This window comes from Microcaecilia unicolor, chromosome 6 (assembly GCF_901765095.1).
Source record: "Microcaecilia unicolor chromosome 6, aMicUni1.1, whole genome shotgun sequence".
NCBI lineage: Eukaryota > Metazoa > Chordata > Amphibia > Gymnophiona > Siphonopidae > Microcaecilia > Microcaecilia unicolor.
The window spans coordinates 201772338-201788818 of NC_044036.1; the positions used below are offsets into that span (position 1 = coordinate 201772338).

The window sequence follows — 16481 nt, forward strand, 5'->3', positions numbered from 1 at the left end:
AGGGAGGAGCTACACACGCCTAGAGGGGGGAGGGGGATATGATGAGCTTTATCCTGTTGAAAGCCAAGGAGATTTCTTCAGAAAGCAAAATGCATTTCCTGCAGCCATCTCTGTCCAAAATAGGAAGACATTAGCTACAAACATATCCAGTAGCCAAAATCAGCGTTGGGAAAACGAAAACCTTGTCCAGTCTTGGGGGGGTGGTGGAGGAAACAGCAGCTAGAACAGCACAACCTGCTATAACCTGCTGCCGCTAGCAAGGAACGTGACCCAACCATGGACAAAGTAGATCGAGATCAGAGCCTGAAATTGGCCTTGTTATTGTCCCGGCTGCACATAACTTTTTTTTGGCTGATGTTAATTTATAAATGATTTCTTTCTGTGGTTTTACATATAGATAGATAGATAGCAGTAAGTAGAAATACATAAAAAACTGTCTTGCCAATTAGGTTGTCTGAATCTATATCCTACTGTTCCGCAAGAACGGAAGCGGAGGAGCCATCCTATCCCAATCATTTTGAGTGCTCTAAGCCCCCGCATTGTTTTTAATTAAAATTTTTTAAATATTTGTATTTAAAATGAGAAATATACAAACATAATTAAATATATGTAATAATATATCATGATGTTAAAGAGAACAAAATAATATAATCACTACAGAAACAGCCATGTTATACTATTAAGAAGAAGAAGCAGAAGAATTCAGATATTCATCAAGTAATTTTTTGGAAGAGGGAAACGTGTTTGTCAAATAAGCTTGTTCATATATATTTTTAAACAAAATAACCCAATTCCTCCAGATGTACACTGATATATTTGTATTGTCTTTCCAGTGGTCAATTATCACTTTCAAGGCAGTTGACAATAAAAGGTCAAATAAAGCTTTGCCTTCCTCGTTAAGGCTAGTTACTAGGTTGACGATTTCCATATTACCCCCTCTGTTTACTAAGCTGCGCTAGCGGCCGCCCTGCACTAATGCTAGTACAGCCCATTCACTGGGGGAGGGGGGGAGTGCTCATGAAGCTTTTGTAAGAGTTATTGCCAAATGTCTGACAAAATAAATTGATAGGACATTCGAAGATAACATAAGTTAAGTTTCTAATTGAAGATTTGCAGGACCAGCAAGGATCTGTTGATCCACAAAGTTCACCTTTTCTTGGTGTCCATAATGAGCGATGAAGAAGGAAAAACATAGATTGAGTGAAGGATGATGATGACAGTGAGAGCTTGTGGGCCTTTTGACCAAATCATTTTCCAAAGATCATTAAATTGTCTTTTGAATATCAAGTTCCCACACTTTTTGCGTCTGATAGCTTTAGTTTTTTTTTGTACATAAAAAGGACTTATGAAATACTGTTGCACTGTATGTAACTAAACAATGTTTGGAAATAAAATAATTTATTGCAATAATCTGTCCAATTTTATGAAAGTTCCATTTGGTGGATTTGACAGCATGTGACAATGAAGCCCATGAAAAAAAAAATTAAGAGTTGGGAAGATAAAAATCTTTCTGCAGTTGGATAAGGAGTGTGGTAGCCGTGAGGAAGAAGGGCAACCTTCGAAAGCTAATCAAGAAATGTATTAAGTTATGTCCAATAAAAAAAGGTATCATCTTATTTTCTTTTCCATGTTTTATTTTGTTTGATTTCTATTGATAACCTGCAGTTGGATGAAAATTTTAAGAGGACCAAATACCACATTGTTGCCATTTCAGCCAGTTTATTGATTTCTTATCTATTTGAATATCAACATTATTCCGGAGTTTTACAATTCTTTGGAATAGTGCTGTTAAGTTTGTTAGAAGATGAGATCGTGGCTGAAATAATTGGGGATAAATTTGGCTTTACTACTGGTATTTGATAATATATAAAGAGGCACAGGGAGGTATGCAAAATTCATTTTCAATCAAAAACCATGTGCGAGTTGTGAGCGGAACGGAAGAATTTATTTACTGGGATTTATTAACGCTTTAATGAAGAGATTCACCCAATTTAGGCTGAGTGATAATGTAGGTCATTTGGGAAATTAACACCCCCAAAAGTTTAAGGTAATTTAAGAATTCTTTAAGCAATACTAGGTGGTTTAAAGATTACACCCCCGCATTAAGGAGTTTGCAAAAAACAAAAAAAAGGTGGAGGGTGCATCAACAGAACGGGAGCCTGGTACCACCGCCTGCTACTCCACTTATACAGCTATAACCAGGGCCCAAGTGTTACGTACGCACGGCGGGTCCCAGTAGCACCTCTATGTTTACCTCCCATATAACCCATTTCCCACTTATCCATGCGGCTAGAGAAAGAAGGGAGCCAGCTGCAAAATGTCATCAGCTGTCATCAGTGCAATACCAGAATCTTAGTAACTTTCTACACCTTGCAGTTTTATTAGATTATCATCATCAATTTATACATTATTTTCTCTCTTTTTTTTTCTTTAGTTCCTTATCCTCACAGAAAATTTGTCATGTCGATAAAGTTATCAAACGCTGAATTTGTCACATGGAGCCACCAGAACGAGGCTAAACTGCGTTTTCCCGGAAATTCCCATTTCTTTCCAGCTCTGTCTCTTTTTTTTTTTTCCGACTGCTTCCCGGGCTCCCTCTGGCGCTCGGAGGCCGCCACAGCCAGCTCCGCGCTCGCTTTTCTCGGCTCTCAGGCGTTTGACGAGGGCAGCCCTTGGCGCGCGGGTTATAGCTCGGGGAGGGGTCCTACCGCTGGCCCTGATGCTCCGGCAAGATGGCGGACGTGTTGAGCGTTCTGCGTCAGTACAACATCCAGAAGAAGGAGATCGTGGTGAAGGGGGATGAGGTGATCTTTGGAGAGTTCTCCTGGCCGAAGAATGTCAAGACCAACTATGTTATCTGGGGGTGAGTGCGAGAGAGAGATAGAGAAAACAGGGTGGTGTCTGTGATTTCTCTCTTTACAGTTCAGGTGGATCGGGACTCATGTTCTGTGCACAGCTTCCTATTCCCTGCCTGAGCTGCGGGTCTTTCATTTAAAGTACTCGGGACTTGGTGTGCTGAAAAAACTCTCTCCCGTTGTGCACATAGGGAGCATGAGCTGACTGTCTCCGGAGCGTTATTCTGATTGAACCAGTTGCCTCTTCGTTCCCCCGTCTCTGGTGTATGTTTGTGATGTACTTTTCTGAGCAACCGAATCTCCTATTTCTTTTTCCTCTCTTGGATCTAGATGTTTGTATAGCATTCGGCTTCTTAAAACTGTTATTTTTGAGTGTCTGCTGTTAACTTTTAGTTTCTCGTTGATCGGTATGGGATGAAAGTTTTGAATCGGCTAGTCTTATCAGAAAGAGGCATTTGCCTCTTGTGCACCAGGAAAGTACAAGAGATGCCCCTTGGTATGTTCAACCCCTGCGATTTGTAGTTTTATGAAGTTAGAACGGGAATCAGTGGTTTACAAATGCTTGTGGTATAGTACAAGCGCGGTGCTAAATATGCAGTAACAAACTTTTGAACTCTGAAGAGCAATTAGCACATATGAGTTTATCTTGTTGGGCAGACTGGATGGACCGTGCAGGTCTTTTTCTGCCGTCATCTACTATGTTGTTATGTAATTATTCTTTGGATTTAGCTCACTGCTTTTTAGTAGTAGTTCAAGTGATTACATTCAGATACACTATGTATTTCCCTGGCTCTGTAGGATTTGTCTATTTGTACCTGATTTAAAGGAAGATTAAGTAACTAGAATTAATGGGGTTTGTCCACTGGTCTGGCCTGTTTCTCTTGTTACTAGGCTCTGCCTTAGTGGGTTGGCATTATATTGAGACTTCACTGGCCTTTGGACAGTGAAATATAAATATGAAAAGTTACTAAGCTTTTCGGTGTTGTCTATGCTGGTGGGATTTGTATGCTGCAGATGCACACTTTTAGTCCAAAAACTCAGAAACTATTTTGTGTGCAGACTTCAGCAGGACACTTAGTTATATTGGTGTCATCATTAAAAGTACTGCACAATATTTCTTTGCTGAAAAGCTGGTTTCTCAGTGAAATTCAAGGAAGCACAAGAAACTCAGTCTCAAAGAAGTGAAGAAAAGCCAGAGATCAGCTAGGTTCTATGGCATTGAATCGAGAATGATATAGGGTAAACTAGGTAGGCCTTATAAGTCTTACCTGCTGTTAACTCTTTGTGCTACTTTCTTATTTCCATTCATATAATTTCCTATCTAATGATTTTTATAGTACTGCAATAGAAATAACTGGTATACATAAATTTAGAACTATTTGACTTAGAAACCTCATATATAATTTGAGTATTTTTTATGTTGGTGGTATGACCCTGTTAAAACACTCCCAATACTTAGTCCCTGGAAGTATGGTGACAAAAAAAAAAATAATTGAAAGGGGTGAAATAGGAGGACCATCTTCAGGCTGGTATTATTATGGATTAAGAACTGGTTGAAAGATAGGAAGCAGAGAGTAGGATTGCGTGGCCAGTATTCTCAGTGGAGGAGGGTAGTTAGTGGGGTCCCGCAGGGGTCTGTGCTGGGTCCGTTGCTTTTTAATGTATTTATAAATGACCTAGAGATGGGAATAACTAGTGAGGTAATTAAATTCGCCGATGACACAAAATTATTCAGGGTCGTCAAGTCGCAGGAGGAATGTGAACGATTACAGGAGGACCTTGCGAGACTGGGAGAATGGGCGTGCAAATGGCAGATGAAGTTCAATGTTGACAAGTGCAAAGTGATGCATGTGGGTAAGAGGAACCCGAATTATAGCTACGTCTTGCAAGGTTCCGCGTTAGGAGTTACGGATCAAGAAAGGGATCTGGGTGTCGTCGTCGATGATACGCTGAAACCTTCTGCTCAGTGTGCTGCTGCGGCTAGGAAAGCGAATAGAATGTTGGGTGTTATTAGGAAGGGTATGGAGTCCAGGTGTGCGGATGTTATAATGCCGTTGTATCGCTCCATGGTGCGACCGCACCTGGAGTATTGTGTTCAGTACTGGTCTCCGTATCTCAAAAAAGATATAGTAGAATTGGAAAAGGTACAGCGAAGGGCGACGAAAATGATAGTGGGGATGGGACGACTTTCCTATGAAGAGAGGCTGAGAAGGCTAGGGCTTTTCAGCTTGGAGAAGAGACGGCTGAGGGGAGATATGATAGAAGTGTATAAAATAATGAGTGGAATGGATCGGGTGGATGTGAAGCGACTGTTCACGCTATCCAAAAATACTAGGACTAGAGGGCATGAGTTGAAGCTACAGTGTGGTAAATTTAAAACGAATCGGAGAAAATTTTTCTTCACCCAACGTGTAATTAGACTCTGGAATTCATTGCCGGAGAACGTGGTACGGGCGGTTAGCTTGACGGAGTTTAAAAAGGGGTTAGATAGATTCCTAAAGGACAAGTCCATAGACCGCTATTAAATGGACTGGAAAAATTCCTCATTTTTAGGTATAACTTGTCTGGAATGTTTTTACGTTTGGGGAGCGTGCCAGGTGCCCTTGACCTGGATTGGCCACTGTCGGTGACAGGATGCTGGGCTAGATGGACCTTTGGTCTTTCCCAGTATGGCACTACTTATGTACTTATGTACTTATGTAGGCTTATTTTCAAAGCACTTAGCCTTCCAAAGTTCCATAGAAACCTATGGAACTTTGGAAGGCTAAGTGCTTTGAAAATATGCCTGCTTGTGAACCCTGGGAGAAGGAGCTCTATCTGGAATTAAAAAAAAATTCTTCCCAAGACTTTGTTATATACACATAACAATCATTCAAGTATACACATTTATTACTCTTCAGTCATTGATGAGTGTCAATGGTAAATATGCAGATAAGTATTTTCTCCATATTCTGCTTTAACATTCATTGATATTGCGATTGTAATGTGCTCAACGGGCTTAACGTTTTTGGAAGAATTTTTTTGAATTTTGGATTCTGTCACATAATTCATATTTTTAAATCACTGTGGCTTATGAACACAAAAGAATGAGAAGGACTTCATGATGTTTATATGAGCCTGTATGAATAACTGACATGACATTTTAATTGAATATGGCTCTTTGAACCATTGCTTTGGTCTATATCAGAGGTAGGCAATTCCAGTCCTCGAGAGCCGGAGGCAGGTCAGGTTTTCAGGATATCCACAATGAATATGCAGGAGATAGATCTATCTCCTGCATATTCATTGTGGATATCCTGAAAACCTGACCTGCCTCCGGCTCTCGAGGACCGGTTGCCTACCACTGGTTTATATAATAACTGATGGTCCTATCATGTCACCTCTCATTATAATTTTCAATAATTCCAGGGACCCAGTATTGGGAGTGACTAAGGGACCAATGCACAAGAGTCCCCTCCCCATAAGGTACCAATTGCTATTTCCATCTCAGTAAAAACGACCTGTATGGACTTTTACCGTTCAGCTCAGGCCAGGGTGCAGTCAGTGGGTAAACATGGTTGCTATGCGCATGTCCAGAATGCCTCCGGAGATTCCACAGCGTTTTATGGATTTCATATACGCATAGAAGCAGTATTCGTGTATGAAAGCCCTCTGCAGCTTTATGCTTTTGTTTTTTTTGTTTTTTTTTTTGCAAAAGTGCTTTTTGGGAAAATTGTCAGGGTCCCTCTCCAATGCCGGGGTCTTGAGCAATTCCAGGACAGGAAGAGCTTGTCCCAGCTCCAGCCACTGCTCCTCTTTCCCCGGGGGTCTTGGATCTCTGGGTGCACTTTCCTCTACAGGACCAGTCAGGAGGAGGAACAAGAGACGAGCATGGAGCTAAAAGCCAATAAACAGTGTGTAGTGTGACAGTGTGCATCTGGGAGCAGCTTTCTTTTCAGCTCCCCAACTTTTTTCCGTCCTCCTTGCTGTGCAGACTCTGTGACCTTGGCTACGGCTGCTCCAGACATCCCGTAAAATTTTCTCTTCCTAGAGGTGGGTGGTCCTTTCTGTGACTCACTCGGGAATGGCTGTGCATCACTTGCAAAGCACATCTGAATATTAAACAGCTCATTATAAACATTAGCATGTGACTCCTGTTGGCTGCCACTGTGGACTGAAAGGAGCCCACAGAGCCTTTGTGTGTTTCTCGCTGAATAATCTGCTCACTAAACTGTCTGGAACCGGTTAAAAAAAAAAAAAAAAGGGACATTGTTGGCTCAGTAAGTTTTGTGCATCTCCCCCTTAGTAGAGTTGTGGAGTAATTATTTTCTGTCCCTAGAAATTATTTTTATGTGAAGAGGTTTTATGTTACATGCCTAATTTTATCTGGTGAGCTATTATGTTTGCTAGTGTTTGACTATTGGCCCTATACTGATTTAACATTTAGCCATAGACCGAAAAACTCTTTCCCTGAGTTAAGTATACAACTTTTAGTAAATTCTCTTAATGCTTGTTGTAGTTGTATTTAGGGGCCCGTCAGATCCACGCTAGCAGTTTCTGTGCGGCAATCCCGACAGAGCCTATTCAAATGAATGGGCTTTGTTAGCATTACTTCATCGGGAGCCGTAAGTGTGGCTTGATAAGGGGCTGTTAATTGATTGATGGCTGTTGGGCCAAGGTGCCATGAACCTTCATTTGCAATTATCAGGGCTATTTCCCATTTTCCTAGACTAGCTAGTTCTGCGAAAGTCCTTAGCCAGGAGCCAGGTTTTTTTATGGAACACACTACATTTCATCCTTTTGACCCAACAGATATTGCTGTTTAGTGGCTGAAAAAATGCCTAGTTATTAGGCAAATAAGTTGCCTCTCTACTATTTCCAGATAGCTTGGGAAAAAGAAACTGGGCCTAAAATTATATACAGATACGTTCTCTGCCCTTAGTGGGCTCACAATCTTAAGTTTTTGCAGAGTGATTTATGGCACTTCCATTGAGATGCCAGGTCTAACACGTCATGTTATTTGAAAGCAGATGTGAGCGTTGTTACGGACTTTGAAATTGCTAAAAATCACATTGCATGCTTTGTGTAATTATGTTTGGATGATCCTTAAGGGATGAGATTTATGAGGCTGGAAACTTGGTAGTGAAGGTGTGTAGATGTATGTTAAGTAGATGTACAGTATGAGGTGTCTTCTGATAGCTATTATGGTGCTGGTTTAGACTGTGTAGAGAGCTGGCGTTCTTATTTAGCACCTTGTATATTGGCCCTCCCAACAGCTTTACAGGGTGGTTTATAAAGCAGTACAGAAGACAGACTATTACAGTATGCATGAAACGGTACAGAATAGTAAGATACAAAGACACATTTAAATTCAAACAGAATACAAAATAACTGATACATTATACACAAAATAACAAGTGCCAACAAATAGATAATGTGTGAGCCAGAAATAATCCTAACACAACTGTATAGAAGCCTTCATCCTCAACTGGTCCAAGTCTGTCACTATAAAGAACTTTCATAAATATTGAGTATTCCATGTGGAACATGATGCACAAAGCAATGATGCATGACACTGGGTGTCAGATTTCTAGGTTCAGGCAAAACTCCTGTAATAGTGTTTTAGAGGTGCTTTCCTTTTCTGCAGGCTCTGAAAGGAAAAATATGACTAGTCATGTTAGGAAAAACAGCCAAAAATGCTTAGTATTTTTTTAAGTTTAAGGACCTTGGTCTAGCTTAGTTGCTCTGATGCTAGATGATAATGCCTTGCATTGTGGAAGTCCTTGGTTCAATTTCTTGAGTATGGTGTTTTGCTCCCTTGGTCAGCTGGGACAGAGAAGCTGCTGAGGCAGCGTTCACAATCCCTGGGGAGTTTGGGGAAGGCGTAGCTATTTCAGGGTGACATTTGGTGGCCAGATAGAGGGTTTCTGAAAAAGCTGTTGTGCTTGGCCCCTGACCAGGAACACTTTGCAATAACCAGGCTAAGTATGAGCATATGGATATAAATTTAAGGAAAAATCACAAATGAAGGTCCCTGGTGCCAGATTCCAGATCTAGTTTCAATTGAGCTTCAGTACAAGGGAGCAGGAGGAAACACCCAGATCAAAAAAAGTTTGACCTTGGTCACAAGTTCTACTGCACTTGTTGCTGAGGGTTTTGTTTGTACTATGTTTTGTGTAGAATGTTCTTGAAGTAGAAGAAAATGAAATCCTTGGATTTCAAAGAAACTTCAACTGGTTTTGCCCAACAGGCTAGCTAATTTGCAAGCCTTTGTACTACTTTTGCCTGAAACTTTAGTTCGCTCTTAACTCTTGAAGTTTCTTCGTGTTTTGTGACATGGGATGGAGATATTAGGCCCCACTGTGGTAGAAGTAGCCCCAGTTTCAGTAGCAGATACTTTTTGACATGTTTGGCAATTTTCAAAGCTATTTCTGGAGGTAAAACAATTTGCTGCTGAAAATGAGCTTTTTGGAAATTGGCATAGTTTTACCATTACACAAGGGGGCATCTGTCTTATCAACACGAGTAGCAACCTGCATTATCTAGGGCAGTGGTTCCCAAACCTGATCCTGGAGGCCCCCCAGCCAGTCAGGTTTTCAAGGTATCTACAATGAATATTCATGAAATTTGCATGCAGTGAAGGCAGTGTATGCAAATCTCTCGTATGAATATTCATTGTGGGTATCTTGAAAACCTTACTGGCTAGGGTGCCTCCAGGGCCAGGTTTGGGAACCACTGGTTTAGGTGTAATGTGAGTGGATTTAGGGTAGGGGTGGTAACAATAACATGTATCTTCAGCTGGAAATACTTTTAGAGAAAGCAGGTATACATTGCTGTGGGAACCCCATCCTAAGGTGGTAAAACAACCTGCTTTGTTTTGATTGGTGCAAATTGACAGTAATATTATCCGTAGGAGTTGCGACTGTGCCAATAGTTTGTCCTTTGTATGTGTCCATGCTAACAGGTTTTCTTAAGCTTTCTAGCATTCCTCGTCTCTGATGTTTCTGGACTATATTTTCCACCAAAAATTTGGAGCATGAGGTTATACAGAAAATCTCACATCCTTATTAAAGTTACAAACTGCACTTGCTGAGAATGGTTTGGGAAACTTAGGTTGGTATTAATTCTATTTAATTGTCATTGTGAAACCTGGTGTTTGGTTAGGGCGAGAGCAGGAGCTTCTGGGATTGCTTAATTATGCAGTCTTGATCTGGATGTGACATGAGGACACGCATCTTCCTGTTCTTTCTCCACTGAAAAGTATTTCTTGTCTCTGGAGGATAGTGTGCATTACACTTCCTTATGGGGTTTTTTTTTTTTTTTGTTACATTTGTACCCCGCGCTTTCCCACTCATGGCAGGCTCAATGCGGCTTACATGTGACAACGGAGGGTTAAGTGACTTGCCCAGTCACAAGGAGCTGCCTGTCCTGAAGTGGGAATCAAACTCAGTTCCTCAGGACCAAAGTCCGCCCCCCTAACCACTAGGCCACTCCTCCACTCTTTCAATACCTTGACAGCATTAAGTTTGGACTTTGTTCAGTGTAACCTTTTTTGGCTCTTTTTTTATTTTATTTTTGTTTAATCTTTCAGGACAGGGAAGGAGGGCCAGCCTCGGGAATACTACACTTTGGATTCAATCTTGTTCCTGCTGAATAATGTCCACCTTTCTCATCCTGTCTATGTCCGGCGTGCTGCTGTAAGTACCTTACTTTGTTCTGAATGAATGTGGAGAGAGACGCCTGTTTGTATAGCTCCTTACTTATAACAATCACAAAGGTTTGCTTATAGCAGGTGTTGAACCTTGCAGCCATAATTTATTTGTATTTGTTAAAAAACCTCAAATGTGGCATGTCTGTGTGTGTTAAGAGTTTCTTTCTTGATGGTGTGTCCTGTCCTTCCCTCCACTTTATAAATTTTCACCAGATGGACCTAGTTAATTCAAATAGAGTGGTCCTTGGTGATGGGTGGTGTTTCAGTTTATAAATGTTAAGTTATGCAGGAGGGCACAATTGTAATCTTTGCCATAAGAAATGCACTAGGATACAAATGGAGGCTGAACAGAATGTTGCTCCTTATAGAGTGGCACGGATGTTTTGATTTAATTTGTTTGATATTTTTAACATTATGGGATGTTGGAATTAAGGGCTCTCTAGATAGGGCACACTTCTCTTGTATTACATTGTTTAAAAAAAAGTGTCTTCCTATTTTTTTGTGATGAAAGTATTGATTTTAATTGCTAGCTATAACAGTTTAAAATATCATTGTTGTTCTGTAGTTGGGAGAAGGTGAGAGAACTTTTTAAGTGAGCCCATTTACACAAAGACCATAGTACACTCCTCTGCTTGGAGAGCAGCTGTATGAGGAACCAACTTGCTTGTAATCCCTTTGCTAATTCTTTCTAAGGTGCTTCTTTGGAACAAGAAGTTTGGGGTTTGGGGAGAACTGCATACAAGCACCTTTTTGTCTTTTGAACCCTAATGTCTAGTATCACAACAGTCTCTCCTTCCCCTGTCGCTTCTGGCCACGCTGTAATGCTGCTATTAGCTGCCTCTCACCCACTGATGTTTCTGCCACCACCAACTTCTCTCCAACATAGTGTAAAGATGCCACTGGCTGCCTTTTCTGATATGTTTTTTTTTTTGTTTGTTTGTTACATTTGTACCCCGCGCTTTCCCACTCATGGCAGGCTCAATGCGGCTTACATGGTGCAATGGAGGGTTAAGTGACTTGCCCAGTCACAAGGAGCTGCCTGTGCCTGAAGTGGGAATCGAACTCAGTTCCTCAGTTCCCCAGGACCAAAGTCCACCACCCTAACCACTAGGCCACTCCTCCATTAAGCCCGTTTTCCCACTTCTCTGACCAATTTTTTTTCCCCCTGCTATTGACTGGCCCTTACTTCTGCTCTCAGTTGCCCAATTATGCTGCTGCAGTTAATGATCACTTCCTGTCATCAGGTAAAGTTTCTGCTATTGTCTATTCCTCCTTATGCCTGCTGCTGCTGCTGCCATTCCTCTTCCCTCTCCTTCAACTCTTTTAATTTTGTTGATGCTTGTAGACCTGGGGTTCTAATCCTTCGGGACATACCTAACCAGTCAGGTTTTCAGGTTACTCACAATGAATATGCATAAGGTAGATTGGCATACTAAGGAGGCAGTATTTATCTTATGCTTATTCATTGTGAATATCCTGAAAACTTGAGGACTGGGTTAAGAACCTCTAGTGTAGACCTCTTTATTTCCTGCCTTGTCAGTGCTGATGCCATTGGCTGTTCTTCTGTCCAGTTGTGATTGTGCTACCGTTGCTTCCCACTCAATGTTGGCGTTCTGCCTCCTTCAAGCTGTTGCTGATTTTCTCACATTTTCTTTACCTTCTATAGTCTTTAAAAATTTCTTATACACCTATCAAATATCTAAGCAGAGTACAAGAAAAATCATGCTTATTCAAAAACATAACATTCTAAAATAACAATCAGCCATGCATAATCCATAAAATCACCCTTTAATACTAAGACTAATATATATCTCATGACATCAAATATATAAGAAGAAAAAACAAAAAAAACATTCTGCAGCAAAGTCCCAGACGTAGCAAGGCACTGTCATCACTCACTTGCTGGCATTGTACTTTGCTTATGTCTCGATCAGTGAAAAACAAAAATGGCTCTCTTTAAAAAGAGGACCTTCAGCTGCTCTTTAAAGGTAGCTATATCTGTCGGGAGCCTAAATTGGCTGGACAATTTATTCCATTAAAGTTGGGTAACTATATCAATAACAGAGTTTCTGGTTTCCGAAAAATGGATCTACAAATGGTGGATGTAATCATAATGGCATTCCTGTTGAGTGTAATGATCACACCTGTTGATGCAAATCTTAAAACAGAAGATAAAATGGGATGTCGTTTTTGTTAGACTTTGTGAATTAAAAGTAAAAGTTTAAACTTAATCCTATAAAAAAATATTGGCACACAGTTAAATAACATAGATAAGGTGTTACATGCTCAAACAGCAGTGCCCCAGTAAGTAGCCTAACTGTGTAATTTTGGAAGATCTGCAAAAGTCCTAATATTAACCTGAGTTCTATATAAGTAGAATTACAATAGTGTAGCTTAGATAAAACAAGGCTGTGGAATACTGTTCTAAAGTCTACAGGCAATGTTTTTCAGTATGCTCACAAGTCTAAGGGGTATAGGTATTATGGGCTACTGTTAAGATGATATTTTAGTACAAGTCCTATTTTATGCGGAGACCTAGTTCCTAGTAATTGGGGTTAACAATAAAGTAGCATGTTTTAAGAGTAGCCCACATTGATAACTCTTTAATCCCTCAGTCTTTAAAAAAAAAAAAAAAAAAAAAAAAAAGCAGATTGAGTAACGGCATTAATCTGTGTTTTCATGAAACTAGAGTCCAACATGATATAGCATTACATATTTGAGGTAAAATCACAGTTTGGGTGGAATGAACTTGAATAAAAGATGGCAAACCAAGAATAATAGACCATCTCATGATCCGTGGTCTTGGCTTTAGTAAGATTTCATGCTAGCTTATTTGCAGACATCCAAGTTGCCACTGTATAAAGACAGTGCTGTAGTTTCACCAATGCTTTGACTAATGCGCCTTCAAAAGAAGAAAAAAAAAAAGTATATCATCCTTGTAAATATGATGATGAACATTTAAATGGCCTAGTGGTTAGAGGAAATCCCACTGCTGCTCCTTGTGATCTTGGGCTTGTCTTATTGTTTTAGTTTTACTTGCCAGTTCATATATTCATCCCTGTTGTCTCCATTTGAGTCTGCAATCCATTTTTTGAAAGATGCCCTTTTTCAGTGCTTCTTCCATTTTACCATTAAACCACAATAGCAGGTTTTTGGTTGTTTTTAACCTTTTATATTTCTGCGGAAAAGTTTTTTATTTATGTATTTATTTCTGGGCTTCCAAAATAGTATTTTAAATGTCTATGGCCTATGCAACACTTTGAGCCCTGTTTACTAAGACACAGTAGCGTTTTTAACGCGCCTACAATTAATTAGCACATGCGCTAACCATGTAGGCGCCTGTAGGTATATTGTAGGCGCGTACATGGTTAATGTGCGTTAAAGATGTTAACACGCTTATAATGCGGCTTAGCAAACAGGGCCCTTTGTTTCCTAGCATCTGCTTATTTTTAGTTTTTTTTGCTCTTAAGTTACTCACTTTTATTATAGCCTGCAGTAGTTACTCTGTTTTGCTTTTGAGTGATTTGTCACATTTTATTTCTGCTTTTCCCTCCTTGTTCTAGTGCTTCCCTTGTTCTTTCTGGCCTTTCTGCCATGCAACTTTCAAACTTCACTCCACTCCTCTCCTCTCTTTGCTACTTTAACCCTTTCCTATTCCTTCTAAGGATGAGAGGACAAGCTTGTCTGTCAGGTAGGAAAGGACTTGTGAGGACAGGGATGAAAGAAGATCCTGAAAAAGAAGGACTTGGAAAATACCAGACCTGAAAAGTGAGAGAGGAAATTCCTGAAGAGGGTACTTTGATGTGGGGAGAAGATCCCTGAAAGAGGTAGAGAACGATGAAGGAAGGGAAGAGTAAAATAGAGGGAAGCACCCTGAAGTAGGAAAGGAGGGAGTTAAGAAGGTCTTGGGTGAAGTGGTATGGAGAAGAGGAAAAAAAAGGTGGAGAGGGCAGGAGCAGTAATGGAGGGGGAATAGAACTGCAAATCTGACCTATTTGTGGTTCTTGAGGAGTATGAAGTGAAAGGGGGAAAATAGCTGGAGATATAGGCAGCAGAGGTCTAGAACGGTGATTCCCAAACTTTTTACTATGGTGTAACCTTTTTTTTATACACCAAGGAGCCCTCAACTTATGTAAACCATATATGCTCTTACAATCAGTTCCTACAATCTAACTTTCTTGAGGAACCCAGTTTGGGAAATCACTGGTCTAGAAAGATAAAGATGCATTCTCGCTTCTTTGGCTAAAGCCATTGCCGTGCTCTTTCTACTGGCGAGGTTTAAGGAGAGCAACTAAGGCTAGGGTGAGGAGGAGAGACAAGAAGGACTGTGCTTTGAGAAAGTGAACTAGAAGAAAAAGTGCAGGGTTAAGGGAGAGATGAGGCAGGGAAGAAAGACAGCCAGCTGGAGAAGCTAAATGGAGAGGATTGAACAGCTGCTGGGGAAGTGTTTTTTTTTTTTTTTTTTTTTTTTTTTAAGTAGTTTTGCCTGGTTGCCACACAGAATTGTTTTGTAACAGTGTTGCACAAATGTAACTGTAAAACATTCCCTAGCACTTTTTTTTTTAAGATTAGTTTTTTCTTTGTGTTTTCATGTAGTGCCTGGAGTTTTTGTGTTTAGTTTTTTAATTACCTTTTTCTGAATCTGAGCTCTAGGCGAGTTATATTTTTGACAACTGTATTTTTTTTCCTTCTGGGTGCTGTACAGTGTGGAATACGCTGCTGCAGAGTTGGGGATGACATGGGTGATCCTTGCCAGGATAACCGAGTGTATAGAGTTGGAATAGTTTATGTCTGCGTTTTGCTATATTACTCCTGCCAGAATTCTTCCCGGCTGTGGAGCACAGAAATTGCGCAGAATTCTGCATTTTTGCTCGGGATCTGCGCTCTGAGGCTGGATGGCTGGCCTCCATGCCCCCCCCTCCCCCGAGCCTAGGTGTGCCCTCCCTAACCAGTGGCAAAAGCAGGCTGGCTCTCCACACCCTCCCAGGGCTATCTCAGTATATTCTGGTGGTTTTGTGGTCTCTTTGGGGGCAGGAAAGAGCCCTACTCTTTCCTGCTTGCTGCCGCTGCTCTCTGACTCCCAGACCAGTGGCACCGGGCAGCAAAGTGTGGGGTTCTTTCTTTCCCCAAAGAGGTACTCTGGTGCAGCTCCTACATCGTCATGTTGATGGCCTGTGGGTGCAGGCAGGGAGGGAGCTGTGTTAAAAAAAAAAAAAAAAAAAAAAAAAAAAAAGGGGGAGGGGGCGGGAAAAACAATTGTGATACAATGGGTTGCGGGGAAAAATATAGATGCTGTCTGTACTGAGGGGGGGGGCGGTCTAAGTTGTGACAAACTTGCAGAACTTGCAAATTTTGTGTGCAGAATTGTTTAAATTTTTTTTTTTTTTTTGGGCACAGAATTCTGGCAGGAATATATATATGCAGGTGATTCCTGCTTATGTTACATTGTGTTCAAAGTTCTTATAGCATTTCCCTGTCTGCTACAACTCTTCCCCCCCCCCCCACCCCCCCCCAAAAAAAAAAATGTAAAGAGGTTTTGTTCTATACCTCATATACTCCTTTTCTGATCAGCTTTTTTTTTCTTTAGCAGCAGGAAAGCTTCTTTGTCCTTTCATGGAGTATATGGCCTTCACTCTCAGCTCCCATGTAGCGTACATGTATGGAAGACCAAACTGAGAAGGGTTTTGGCAGTTCTGGGAAAGAGATTTAAATATTTGTTATGGCTTTTTCTGCAGACTGAAAATATTCCTGTGGTGAGAAGACCTGATAGAAAAGATCTACTTTCATACCTAAATGGCGAAACATGTAAGTGTTTGCTTTTGTTTTTGAGACATCTGTTTGGGAAAAGGCTGGGACCATGTGCAGTGTAGGTAATACAGCAAAGAAGCATTATATAAAAAAAAAAAAAGCTAAAGAAATAAAATTTTGTCGCCCCC

General features: G+C 40.7%; 1 protein-coding gene across 1 annotated transcript in view; it reads left to right on the top strand.

Annotated features, from left to right (window-relative positions):
• Positions 1-2689: 2689 nt before the first annotated feature.
• The window catches only part of CDC73 (cell division cycle 73), a 476174-nt gene continuing 462382 nt past the window's right edge, over positions 2690-16481 (top strand). The window contains exons 1-3 of the mRNA XM_030205684.1: positions 2690-2863; positions 10426-10531; positions 16281-16350. Of these exons, the coding sequence (XP_030061544.1) occupies positions 2733-2863; positions 10426-10531; positions 16281-16350 (307 nt within the window). The 5' untranslated portion in view covers positions 2690-2732. The remainder of the gene's footprint in view (positions 2864-10425; positions 10532-16280; positions 16351-16481) is intronic.